General features: G+C 42.9%; 1 protein-coding gene across 5 annotated transcripts in view; it reads left to right on the top strand.

Annotated features, from left to right (window-relative positions):
• The window catches only part of FCHSD1 (FCH and double SH3 domains 1), a 194,415-nt gene that overhangs the window by 118,472 nt on the left and 61,320 nt on the right, over positions 1-14,623 (top strand). For all 5 annotated transcript variants that reach the window (XM_073621022.1, XM_073621021.1, XM_073621024.1 and 2 more), the window contains one exon: positions 11,053-11,175. In XM_073621022.1, coding sequence (XP_073477123.1) covers positions 11,053-11,175 — 123 coding nt within the window. The remainder of the gene's footprint in view (positions 1-11,052; positions 11,176-14,623) is intronic.

The raw sequence follows: 14,623 nt of genomic DNA, 5'->3' as shown, positions 1-14,623 counted from the left end.
CAGAGCATGTTCCCCCTCCCTTCAGAGACTGGGCTGCAAGGCAGTATTCTAACATAACGACCCCAAACACACCTCCAAGACGACCACTGCCTTGCTAAAAAAAAAGCTGAGGCTAAAGGTGATGGACTTTCCAAGCATGTCTCCAGACCTAAACCCTATTAAACCTCTGTGGGGCATCCTCAAATGGAATGTGGAGGAGCGCAAGGTCTCCAACATCAACCAGCTCTGTGATGTCATAATGGAGCAGTGGAAGAGAACTGTGGCAACCTGTGGAGCTCTGGTGAACTCCATGCCCAAGAGGGTTAAGGCAGTGCTAGAAAATAATGGTGGCCACACAATATTGACACTTTGGGCCCAATTTGGACATTTTCACTTAGGGGTGTACTCACTTTTGTTGCCAGCGGTGTAAAAATGTGCCATTAGTCCAGAGGTGACATTTTCAGTTGTGTGGGTCATCTATATATTTTGTTTGGAGTTCCCTTTATACTAAACATATGGTAGATTAAAGGAAGCCTATCCTTTATGCCCCACCTTATTTGTATTTTTTCTTTTTTTAATCTGCCACATGTTCAGTGTGTATATTATATTATATATTCCCTTTTACAGGGAAGCTCCAGCCAAGGAGTTCCTGTCTCCAAAAATGTATCTTTATATACTTTTTTTAAAGTGGCTTTCATGTTTTGGTACATTAAATTTTTGTCATGTGGGCTAGCTTAAAGTGGTTCTAAAGGCAGAAGGCTTTTCTATGCATCAAGATAAAGACCTGTGTGCTGCAGCCCCCCTAATACTTACCTGAGCCCAATCTCGATCCAGCGATGTTGCACAAGAGCCTTGGCTGTCTAGGACTCCCTCCTGATTGGCTGAGACACAGCAGTGGGCGCCATTGTCACCCACTGTTAAAGTCAGCCAATGAGGATAGAGGGGGTGGGGCCAAGCCGCGGCTCTGTGTCTGAATTGACACAGAGCAGCGGCTCGGCTTGGGAGCCCACATAGCAAGCTGCTTGCTGTGGAGGCACTTGGCAGGAGGGAGGGGCTATCAGCGCTGTTTGGGAATCTGAGAAGAGGTAGATCAGGGCTGCTCTGTGCAAAACCACTAAGTATAACATGCTTAACAAATATCACTTTTACCCATCAGGACATACAGTATGCATAGATAATCCCTAGCAAGATCCTTGGTCTAAGTCGAATGCTATATAGAGGCCTTGAATTTCAGCTTTGACTTGAATCTTAAGGTGGCCATAGATGGATTGACATCTGGCTGGTTCAGCAGGAGCTAAGCTCTGCCCTCCACCTTTCACTTAAAGCGGAGTTCCACTCAAATTTTTAACTTAATCTTACCTCCTTCAGTTAATTGCATAGATGTTCAAATGCCACATGAAAATTTTTTTTATCGCTGTAATTACCTTTTATATTGTACTTTATTGTGGCTTTTCCTGTCTCTCCTCCCATGGGAGTAGGCGTGTTTATTGCCTTTCCACGGCGCCGCACTGTCTCCTGGGAGCTTAGTGTCAGGCTTCCCAAGATTCAGTGCGGAAACAATGATCATGCGTGTGAACAATCTGTGAATGAACAGCATTCACCGCATCCAGGAAATCAATGATTGTGGGCTTCACATGCCCACAAGCAAGATGGAAACAGCCAGCATCACATTTTTAAAGTTATTCTTCAGTACGAAAACAGACAGAGGTGGAAATATTACACCCAAACTGTGAGTATTATTTTGGGATTAGCAAAGTGTCTCAATGACCTAAAAAAAAAAAAGATTGGTCGTCGGACTCCCACTTTAACTCAGTCTAGCTTGAAAGCTTCTATTGCTACGGAGGTTAACTGCTTATTGAATTGTTGAATGATGGTCAGTGTTGAATTTGAGACCTCTGTGTAGCATACAGTTAGGCTCAAGGTGCTCCTTGGGGTTGCATAAAATGATTTGCAAAAATATTTGCAGGCAACACAAGGTGCCTTCACTGGCAGGGTTAATATGATGTACACTTTTCTTCAATAATTTTTTAGCTTAATACTATGTACACTTTTATTGACCTGAATATGTTGCAATTCTCGGAAGATTTCTGAGCATTAGCCCTGGTTCACATTGATGCGATTTGACATGTCAAATCGCATGCCAAATCGGCGGCAATTGCCGGCAGTGGCACTGTACTAATCTGTGCGGTGCCGCACAGATTCCCAAAAGTAGTTTCTCTACTACTTTTGGCGATTTGGGGCTGCAATAGCCATTGACATCTGTGCAGCAACACGCACGGATGTCTATGAAATTGCCCCCCTGATGTTGGGACTGACATACAGGAATGAAATCATACCAGTTCAGCTGAACTGGCACAATTTCATTCCTGCAGTTAATATGAATCAGGGCTAAGTGTCACTACATGGCTGAGTTGCAATTTATGCAGTGTGATTTTGGCAGCTATTTTGTTGTGTACATATAGGCATTCCATGTGTTCTCAGATCATCATAAATCAAAATGAAGCTGGAGCTCTTGGCATAATTGTAATGCTAAATTAAATGAATGAGCATGCCAGCCAGGAAACAACTAGTGCAGATTTCCCTAAACCGAACTCCAGTAAAAAAGAGAAAATGATTCATTAAAAAAAAGCTTCTGTGATGCCTTCAGTCCAGAGTTGTTCTACACAATATTTGCCATTACTATATGTCATTAGACTTCTAGGTTGAATAATGAAAGGTTGAAAACAGTACGGTGATGTACTTGTCACTTTTCCTTGTCAGTCTGCTTTCTCCTCCTGTCAGAATGTTTCATGTGGGCAAATGACCTTACTGGCTAATTTTGGGGCTCCTCTCTTCCAGTCTCAACCCTGCTGTACAGGGACTGCAGGAGGCTGATACCAGGTTAAAATTGTGTACTCTCATTGCTTGCATTAAAGTTTATTGATTAAAAATTTGCATTCATGTCTGTATTTTCACACAAGTTTAAGGCACCATAATTTGTCAATATTAGATCACATGTAGAGGCTGTAGTTGGTACTATGTGCTGCAGTCATCTGACACTGAAGTGATGTACACTCGAGAGACAGACCTCTCTATGGTCAATAGAAACTGTTACAGGAGATTTACTGCTTCATATTGCAAGAAATGATTTCCTATAGGTGGAAAATTGTATGACAACACTTTAAATTTCCAGTGGCTTGTTCCATTACAGATGAGGAGAGTAACGTTGGTATATCACAACACCATGACTCTGCGGGAAATCGGTTCTTTCTTTTGCCAGTTACAATAGCGCTTACTGTATTCTCTTCCCATAGTTTCTTTATATGCACTTCAATTTTGTTTCAACCACGACTATGAATAACACAGGAAACTGTCTTGAGTCATTGTTTTCTTCCTATCACCACATTAGTCAAGTTCTGTCTGAAATGTAGTATTGCTGTTGCATACAAATATTGTCCTTTAGCATATTTAGTTCTATAAATCTGTTGGGGATTTTGAGAGGCGCAAATACAGCCTCCTCCTTTCCAAAGACGATTTTGAGAATGGAGGTTTGGCATCTAATGGTTCAACCATTTTATCCTGCAGGGAAACATTAGTGACATGTTTTACAGACTAAGGAGTTTGGTAATAGTCATACTGTATATGTGCAATGTACTATGCGGGTCAGTGATGTCCATAATCTAATATTGTGCCTAAAGGTACGGGCAAAGCTTTTTTGGCCATACACTCCTGGGTCACAGTAATGCCCTGGGACTCTCCTGTGACCTAGAATCGTCGAACATCAGGCTAAAGAATGCTGACCACTGACATCCTAGAGCTGCTCTAGGCCCTGGCAGGATCCCGAAAAATATCAGGTTCTACCAAGATACTTGATTGCCAGCTGTCTCCGACTTTGAGTGCCGCTGCCAGTGAGCTTGTGCTAAAGTTCCTTCTGAACGTAGTCTTGTATGTAGTGGTTTTAATATTACAACCAGATTATTAGGTTGTACACATACAGGTTGCATATACTGTATATCCTTTTTTGACTCTGCTTTGGAAAATTTACCACCAATATACAGTGCATCCGGAAAGTATTCACACCACTTCCCTTTTTTCCACATTTTATGGTAAAGCCTTATTTCAAAATAGAGTAAATGTAGTATTTTCCTCAAAATTTTACAAATACCCCATAAGGACAATGTGTAAGAAGTTTGTTTGAAATCTTTGCAAGTTTATTAAAAATAAAAAATCATATACCCAAGTATTCATAGCCTTTGCCATGACACTCAAAATTGAGCTCAGGTGCATCCTGTTTCCACTCATCATCCTTGAGATATTTCTACAACTTGATTGCAGTCCACCTGTGGTAAATTCAGTTAATTGGTTATGCCAGTGTTTCTCAACTCCAGTCCTCAAGGCACCCCAACAGGTCATGTTTTCAGGATTTCCCTCAGATGAAATGGCTGTGGTAATTACTAAGGCAGTGAAACTGATCAAATCACCTGTGCAAAATAATGGAAAGTCTAAAAACATGACCTGGTGGGGTGCCTTGAGGACTGGAGGTGAGAAACACTGGGTTATGCTTTGGAAAGACACACGCCTGTCCTATATAAGGTCCCACAGTTAACAGTGCATATCGGAGCACAAACCAAGCCATGAAGTCCAAGAAATTGTAGACCTCAGAGACAGGATTGTATTGAGGTACCGATCTGGGGAAGGGTACAGAGAAATTTCTGCAGCATTGAAGGTCCCAATGGGCACCGTGGCAAGAAGTTGGAACCACAAGGACTTATCCTAGAGTGGACCGCCCGGCCAAACTGAGCAGGGAGAAGGCCTTGGTCAGGGAGGTGACCAAGAACCCGATGGTCACTCTGATAGTGCTCCAGTGTTTCTCTGTAGAGAGAGGAGAACCCTCCAGTAGAACCATCTCTACAGCACTCCAACAATCAGGCCTGTATGGTAGAGTGGCCAGATGGAAACCACTCAGTAAAAGGCACGTGACAACCTGCCTGGAGTTTGCCAAAAGGCACCTGAAGGACACTCAATGAAAAACAAAATTCTCTGGTCTGATGAAACAAAGATTTAGCACTTTGGTCTGAATAGCAAGTGTCATGTCTTGAGGAAACCAGGCACAGCTCATCACCTGGCCAATACCATCCCTACAGTGAAGCATGGTGGTGGCAGCATCATGCTGTGGGGATGTTTTTCAGAGGCAGGAACTGGGAGACTAGTCAGGATCGAGGGAAAGATGAATGCAGCAATGTACAGAAACATTGATGAAAACCTGCTCGAGTGCTCTGGACCTCAGACTGGGGCGAGGGTTTGCCTTCCAACAGGACGACTCTAAGTACATAGCCAACATAACAAAGGAGTGGCTATGGGATAACTCTGTAAACGTACTTGATTGACCCAGACGTGAACCCGATTGGAACATCCTGGGAGAGATCTGAAAATGGCTGTGCACCGACGCTCCCCATCCAACCTGATGGAATTTGAGGGGTCCTGCAAAGAAGAATGGGAGAAACTGCCCAAAAAATAGGTGTGCCAAGCTTTTAGCATCATACTCAAAGACTTGAGGCTGTAATTGGTGCCAAAGGTGCTTCAACATAGTATTGAGCAAAGGCTGTGAATACTTATGCACATGGGATTTGTTTTCATTTTTCATTTTTTATTTTTTAAACTTGTAATAGAACTGACAGATCAACAATTTGTTGGTATGGGCAACACTGCCCCTTTTTTCCTCTTTATTCAATAAAGGACTTTAGTATGCTCCAGTTTCTGGTTCGGAGAAATATTTGTGGAACTGATTTAAAATAGTTATGAATGTGGTCCACGCAGTACTCATTAACTGGTAATGTTAGTCTTTGATTTTGGGAATGACTGGAGACATGTTGGTGACGAGGTTATTGTAATCAATGGGAAGTAGATTTTAATTCACTTATTCCCCAGAAGAATACTCTGTTTACACAAAACCATTTTAATGCCCATGTTTTTGACCTGTGTAGTAAAATCCATACAATCTGTAATGGATGTAGTCACGAATAAACTTCTAAGAATTGATTAAAGCGAATCAATAATGCCAATCCATATACCAAAAATGGAAATACGCCATTCTCAGACTTTTGTTGTTTTCAAAAGAACGATATGTACTGTTTACTGGACATTTTCTTGTTTGGGTTTACAGAAATCTAGTAAGTAGATGCTATTTTTGTGTTTAAAGGGAATTTACGGTGTGTGGGATGTAGGGGGGGGGGGGGGGGAGAGAGAGACGCACACCAAACCCAAATAGGTATGCAACAGAATAGTGTTGCCTTCCTATTTATTCATTCTGTTTCTTCCTTCTGCTTAAATTTCATCTCGCACTAGGAGTTGGTCACTGGCAGTAATTGCCTATTTGGCATTGCTCACTGGTTAACGAGGTTCTATGGCATCTTTGCCACTAGAGCAATGCTTCTAGTAGCAGTTAAGTAGTCTTTATTGAACCTTTTGCTAGGAATTTGCCAAAAGCCACAGGATTGCTAGTGGGACATAATACCTAGAATTTTCCTTCTGCAAGATTATGAAATGCCTGATACTCCCTTGATTTGACAATGGTGGATGCTTGGAGCTGTGCACTGAGCGGTGGCGATCTCCCCGCTAAACGTGTCACTAGCTACCGGAACTTGAAAAATTAGATCTGGGTGGAATTGCTCTTAAAAGTTTAAAGGACTCAGTATGACAGCTGGATTTACGGTTGCCACCTTTTCTTTAAGTCAAACCCGAACACTTTAGCGGCACACAGTGATTTTTAATAGTATAAACTATATATTTTGCGATTAACATTTCTATTCATATAAAGTTAATCACAAGAGTCCCCCTTTACATCACAGGTTCCCCTCTGAATCCAGAGTCCCCCCCCCCCCCCCCCCCCCTTAACTCATTAAGCCCCCTTACACACTATTAGATTTTCTGCATATTTTTGTCTTCGGATTTACCAAAACCATATAATATGAAGTCAACGCTTAAGAGTTTCAATTGCACTACATGGTTTGGTAAATCTGAAGACAAAAATCTGCAGAAAATCTAATAGTGTGTATGGGGTCTAAGGGAGGACTCTGCAGACTCTGATGCAAGGGGGAACACTATGGCCTTTGGTGTAAAGGGGGTTCTCTGAGAACCCTGATTTACCTTTAGTGTACTCAGAGGCAGGAGAGAGAAGGGGGAGACTTCAGTCAGACATGGATGGTGAGCTCACCCACCCCTTGGCAGTCAGCACCTTTCATCCAGATGTATCTGAGGCTGTTGGGCTTCAAATTTCCCACCCCCACTTTCCTTTTCTGAGGCACAGTGCCGGGGAATGGAGTGTGGGCAGACAGAAGGGTAGGGGCGGGAGGAGGAGGTGCAGATCGAGCCCTCTCTACTCTCCCGTCTGTGGGGGGGGGGGGGGGGGGATTGTTAGTGCTGGCTTTGGGCAGCGTGAAAGAGTGTAACAGACACTCAGCTTGGAAAACTGCGGCCAGCAACCCTGCTAGGAAGCCATAGTCTGGTCTGAATAATATGTCTGTTTTTTTAGGCAGTCTATAACCGGACACATGATTCAAAACCTGAACTGTCTGGGTGAATCCTGGACAGGTGGCAACCCTAGCTGGATTGGACAATGGTCTCTTGCCTGTGGGCATCTAGAGACATTGCTGGCCATTAACCCTTGGTAAAACAAAACTTTCAATCACAACTTCAGCTGGTTTCAAAAACCACCTACATCCCCCCATTGACCTAAATATCTGCACTTAGTGCTCCTAGTTTTCCTTAGAAGGTTGGAAAGCTGCAGAGTCACTGCTGGGAGGAGGGAACAGATGGAGTTAAGCTATTGAATTGGTTATGTGAGCAGGTGGAGCTGTTTAGAGAATGACTGACTTCAGACATTAAATATGAACAAAGCATATCCCTCTATAGTGTGTACTTGTCTCAATTAAAAGGACTAGGTGTCATTTCTGTCTGCTGCTTCATTCCCCTCAGTATGAATCACTTCTGACAACTTTTCCTGGCACCAAGAGAAAAAAGGTGACAAGGGAGGGACCTCCAGCTGATTGACAGTCTCAGCTAGGTTCCTGTGTGCTGTGTGAAGGGGGGGGGGGTGTCCCTTCCCTCCCCTCCCCTCCCTCCCCTCCAATCAGCTCTCAGAGCTCTCCTCACTGATGTAACTTCTTCCCCCTGCTTTTCAGAGCTGAGATCCTCTGTAAATTCTGTACTTTGAATGTAGGGGGAAGATGCTATAGATAAACAAGTACAACTTATGCAGGAGAATTTTTCTTCTGTCACCTGAGCCCAGGGACTCTGTTTAAACAGAGTCACTCCACCCGGTGTATAGAAGGGTTTACACCACTTTAAAGACTGCTTATACTGGCATATGTGTTTTCTTCTGTAGCCTATAAAAGCAAATCTCCATGCACACATAAATGTTTACAGGCTAAAAAACCCATCACTAGTGCATTCTAGAGAGCAGCTTTTGAGCGGTAAAAACATGCTCATCTGAAACGCTAGACACGTCTAGCGTTTGAGCGTTAATGCATTCCAAAAGCCGATATTCTGAGGAAAAAGGTCCCCCCATCAGATAGTGTCCACCCTGTACTGCGCAGCGATTGCGCAGTACGGAGGACAAAGACGCTGAAAGTCTCCGAACGTGAACAGCTGTTCATGAGCTCTACGCGGCGCCTGCGCAATTAATAGTACATTCTGTCACATGCTCCTGATGCTTGTGCAACTCTGCAAGGGGCGGGTGTAGGGGCGGATGCATACAGAAGATGGCCAGAGCTCATACAATGGGGGTGGATTTCATCAAAATTGCAAAACCCACCCTTCAGTTGTTTAAACACGCCCCGAAAAGATCCTCCTCTTTGAGAAATCCACCCCCATTGTATGAGCTCTGGCCATCTTCTGTATGCATCTGCCTCTACACCCGCCCCTTCAGAGTTGTAGGAGCATCGGGAGCGTGTGGCACAATGTAGTGTTAATTGCGCATGCGCCGTGTGCAGCTCATGAACAGCTGTTGATGATCGGAGACTTTCAGCGTCTCCTTTGTCCTCTGTACTGCGCAAGTGCTGCGCCTGCGCAGTACAGGGCAGACACTATCCGATGGGGGACCGTTCTCGACAGGACACCGGAATATAATCTGGCCAGTGGAATCCATTAACTCCAAAATGCTAGACACCCCTAAACATGTGTGCAATACACGCAATTTTTTTGTTGGTGCGTGTTGCGGTTCCATTCATTTTAAATCGCACAATGCACTGCAGCAGCGCAGATGTGTTGCAGTGCACTACAGTGTGCTATCATATTTGTTGCAGTGTCGCATTCCCAAAAAAGATCCGATGTTTTCGGTGTATTGGCAGTGTTCACAATTAGTGGTCTGACTTAAAACACATTGTGCCATGTAACATGCCTTAAACGCACTACAGAGGTGTGAAGCTGGTCCAAAAAATAATTTGCGGTTCTGAACATATTGCTAGTGTCAATAAGTTCATATTATGGGGACCCTGCTTGTGCCTGCACATCCAAATGATCTCATGTGTCCAAGAATATGCGTATTTCAGCCTGATTAGGTGATATGTAAAAGAGCTAGACACTGGCAACTACTTGGGCAATAACACTGCAGCTTAGAAACCCTTGTCCAGTTGCTATTTTTTTCCCCCTCCTTAAAAATAGGCACTGGAGGTATTTGCAGAACAGTCCCCCTACCTTTATTTCATAAGCTAAACCCAGACATTCAACTGAGACCTCCACTCAGGTTCAGAACCCCTCCAGAAGCTCTTCCTAGTGGCCATCAGATATGACCACCTTCACTATAGGAATTGTACAAAAAAAGCCGAGTACTCGTGCTGTCACTTTCTAATGCTGATAAATTGTTATCAGTTTACATATGAAGGAATGTTTAAACTGATGCTTTTCCTGTTTCTATCTCTGTTAAAGTTTGCAGATCCTATCATCTCTGCTTGAACCATGCCTTATCTGGCTAAGTTATGAATTATCTAACTCATGATGCAAACACTTTTCTTGGCACAAACCTTTGTTCAAGTGGTTTTTGTAAGTAATCACTGCTGCAAATTAGTGCTTGACGGGTCTCAACAAATGTGTAATAAAAGTAAAGAAACTAGCGCCACACAGTGTTCAAACTTTTTTTTTTTTTTTTTTTTCCATGCTTTAGAAGTCAGTTCATTTGACACATTTGTGTCTTTGTTCCTGCCACATCCTTAACCTGTATCAAGTATAATATGTTGCATAATGTAGTGTAGTTGAGTGAGTTCTTACCTAAGACAGGAAAGTCTTGAGTATTATCATTCAACTCAAGTGAGTTTGGCCACCCCGCTTCGCACATGCCTGACGAAGGGGTCCTGCGCGGCTTCGAAGCGTTGCATTGTCTTCTGTGGTGTTACTGTTATTAAACGATCATTCCTAAAGATTTGGATGTAAATTGACGATCCCTGGTGTGCTGGCGTGCATGTGCATTTGATCGGTGATGTTCCAGCTGGTTGGTGCTGGAGCACCTGCTACTCCTAAAGCTTTATCCAGGTTTAAAGTGTGAGATGGGAATATCGATACTACCGCAGTGGAGATGCAGGCAGCAGTAAAAATTTCTAATATAGTAAGTAAAGGTTTAAACCCCTCATGGGATTTTATTGCTGCTGCTTGGATGAAAGATCCCCCCCCCCCCCCAAATTTCCATGTGAAGGATGTCAACAGGAGGAAAGCACCTCTAAAATCTTCACTGTGGTGAGAAGTCTTCCACTTGGGACACTGGTATAAAAAAAAAAAAAAAAAATTCCCCCCACTTTAGGTAGATTCTTACTACTTTTACGTCTTCTGGACAGGAAATGGAGAGAGATCTGCCCAACAGGACCCAGGCAGCAAAAATTAAAGTTCACAGGTTTTAGCAGTTTCCTACTCTATCAAAAACATTTGTGGAACGGTAAACCAAAGAAGGTCATTTTGTATCCTTAATTTTTATATTTTGGTTAGTTAATTGGGAACATGCCATGGTTTTTAAAGAATCTGTTAGTTATTCTTATCCAGTAATTTCTTTACAATTGTATTAATGCACACTTTTTTTTTTTTTTTTTTTTTTCTTTTACAATTTTTTAGTGTTTAGATGGGGATCTTTATAAGAGACTTCGGGATTACCTTTCACTTATCAACAAGACTGAGCTTAACATCTGTAAGTCAACACAGGAATGTTTTGCAGACAACCTGGAGGCTTCTCTTCAGGTAAGATTTGCCACCTACATCTTTTTATTAAGACACCTGTCATAATGGCTTTAATCTGTCAGTTGAGCCTACTCCATGATGTGAAACTTCATTCACCTCTACAGCAGCATGCTTGGAAATAGGCCTTCACCGGAGCTAACTGCTTTCAGATATCAGACCTTGTCAGCCTTCATTGCTGCATTGGGGGTTTTAGCTGTGCCACCACACTCTTCCTTGCAGGTCCCTTTTTAAGGGGGTTGGTTTAAAACCATGTGTCTAGTCTAGTTTTGTATAATGTATGTCAAAGTATATCCAACACCAAGGACAAAAATTTTATTGCAGCTTACCAGTCCTTGAATGTAGTGGTTGCATTTCTTCTTTTTGCAAGAGTATAGAAATGTTGATATGCCAATATCCTTGCATCCTTGTAACTGCATGTGACCTATGACCCCCCCCCCCCACACACACACACACACACACACACACACACACACACACACCTTGCAGTAGTATACATGATGCAGGAAAGCATGTAGCATAAGCTGCATTCTGCATGAGGAACCATCTGTATTAAGAGTGGAGAGGAAAATTGAAAACCCATCACTGATATTTTCACAAGTTAGATTTAAAGTATATATTTATCACCCTTAGCCAGGAAGGTGAGTGTAGGTATATAAGTAAAGGCTTACTATAAGTGATGGTAAAAAATAACTTGCTCCTCCTCCTACCTATACTGTGGCTCATTCCCTCACTCCTCCTCCTACCTATGCAGATTTATAAGAGTTGAGGAAATGCCTTTTGTCCATTCTGGTGTGGTCACATGGTACAGAAGCTCCGGCTCCTGTGTCAGTGCAGGGCAAGGGAGCATGTGCCACAACACGGGCCAATGGGAGTCAGTGGGTGACATGACTTTGGGAATTCAGAGCCGTGGTTGAGAGCTCCCTGACATAGGGGAGCCAAAGTTTCTCAGTAACATAACCAATGGGAACTAATTTAGGGAAAGTTATTTCTCCTGATCTCTAAAAAAAATATGTAGTATGGGTAGGAGGAGGGAGGAAATGTTTTTAACAACCCATATAGTTAGCCTTTACTTCCACTTTAATTATTTAAACCACCTCTGATTGGCTTAGATATGTGTTACTCTGCTAGATATTCAATGGTCAAGATAAAGGATGAGGCCACACAAATATTCACATGGTTAAGTTATGAATTATCTACAACTCATGATGCAAACACTTTTCTTGGTATAAACCTTTGTTCAAGTGCCTGTTTCCCCTCTCAGTGGATTTTGATGCAGGTGATTCATTTTAAATTGGTCACGTGTGGCCAACACTGTGGATGGTCATCTGGGCCGGATCTTTATTTTATTTGTGCCAGTGACATCTGAGGGGCTGGGGGCACTGCATAATCTGAGGTGCAGAGTCAATGTGGCTGCAGTGCCCTGCCCCGATCTGCCACACAGCTGACCAGAACCCACGCAATAAGTGATTTGCTATGGTGCTGGTGACCAACCTGCCCACACCATGGAAATGGGATGACATTGATTTAGGGTGAACATTTTAGCTGAGGACTGGTGACCTGACCTTCTCTGCCTCCTTTCTTCTGACATGCCATAGCCAAGGTGGAGATGTGAAGGTAGAACTATGTGTGATGGGGGTACAGAGGAATTTATTGTGATGTAATATGAAGAGGCTCTGTAATGAGGGTATTCTGGTGTTTAGGGGGTTACAAAGTGATTCTAATGGTCAAGGATGTACTCTTATGTGACACCCAGGAGATGGTGACTTCATTATCCAATGCAGATGTAAGTTTCCTTCAGCCCAATAAATAGTTCTGGAGTGCATTGTGATTTTTGCATATCTGTAATGGGTGCCACAACTGGAAAAGTTGAAACGCTGGCCTACTAAATGCGCTCTTCTTTGCTGCCACATAGAGACGCAGAGGACGAACGCTCTGTTCACTCCTGCACCACCTCCGCACTACCTGAAACTTATGTCAGATAGGCGAAGTCTGGATCTTGTGTCCATACTTGCTGGAAATCCTCTCACCTGAAGGAGTTTGGCTAGTCTGCATGTGAATGGTCACACCTCCATGTTCGTTCTACTGCAGTCCCAGTCTTTTTCTGGAAAGCCTGGAACCAGATTTGCCTTTAAAGAGACCTTGTCGCCAGACAATTCATTTCAGTAACAATCTTCCCATAAAAGTATGCGTGTTTTATACAGTTTTATCTGTAAAAGCCTTTTGTGTAGCTATCTAAAAGCGCTGAGGCTGCTGCTGCTGCTGAGCACTGCTAATCTTGGATGTGATGTCAACAGCTCTAGCAGACTGAGCTATAACTCTAACTCTATGGTAATCCCCTTTGCCCATGGCAGCTACATTTAAAGGTTATGTAGGGAGGGAAGTAGTCGCTGAGCCAGCACCAGCAGTAATTAGACATTCCCAGAAGATGAGAGGGCAATGATGTGCAAGAAATTAGGGGGCTGTCCTAAGAAATTGACTGAAGAAATTTAATTTGTAAGTGAACTTCAATTTTTTTTTTTATTGAAAAGTCCAGTGCTGCAAGTATGTATTAAGTCTGTGAATGGGGTCTTTTATATTTGAAAAAAGAAGAAAAAACATTTTTTTTAGTGCACAGGGAAGGCAACACTCAAGTACAACAATAGCATAGAGCAGTTAGTTACATTTACACTTCTTCTTTTCATGCTTGTGCAATCAATGCGTCCATAGAGTGGGATATTACAGACACATTCAATAGTTTCATTGGGTGACAAACTGTGCCGGGTTGTTTCAGTAATAAATTCTGAGCTGCCTGGCCCCTGTAGCTATGCATTCCCAAGAACAGACAGGGCGGTGAAAACAGTTCTAGTAAAAAGAAAAGGGAGAAACATGGATAAAGGTAGTGAGGAAAAGTCCCCAAAAGAGAATAAGGGAGAGGTTGAAGATAATGGGAAGAGGGGGGTGGTACAGGGGAGTTTGGGTGAGTGTGGCTGGCGATGGGCTTCCAGCAGTCATATGTGTAAGTGAACTTTTATCCCCTACTTATCTAAGAGCTGAGTAATGAAACTCCTTCATCAGATAAAACGAACATGTTTCATAGTCTCCACATTTTAGAGTGCTTTTCCTGTTTATTTTGTACTGTGAGAGGACCAAGTCTTCATACTTTTTTATATCTTCTACGTTACGCAGCCAGGTACCAATAGAGGGAGGTATCTGTTGCTTCCAGTATAGGGGAATACAGGCTTTGGCAGCATTCAATAAGTGTCGCACTATTGATTTTTGGTATCATTTTGCTGGAATTTTGGTAACCTGAAGTAAAAAGGCCGGATCATTGGGAATATTGCAGTCCAGAAATTTTTGGATTACACTCCGGACAGTTGTCCAAAAAATGTCTCTCAGCTTAGGGCATGACCAAAAGATATGAAGAAGCAATCCTCTGTCCGCCTGGCATCTCCAACAGCTATCTGTGTTG

Source organism: Aquarana catesbeiana, linkage group LG03, assembly GCF_042186555.1.
Source record: "Aquarana catesbeiana isolate 2022-GZ linkage group LG03, ASM4218655v1, whole genome shotgun sequence".
NCBI lineage: Eukaryota > Metazoa > Chordata > Amphibia > Anura > Ranidae > Aquarana > Aquarana catesbeiana.
This window is presented reverse-complemented; position numbering and strand designations above follow the sequence as displayed.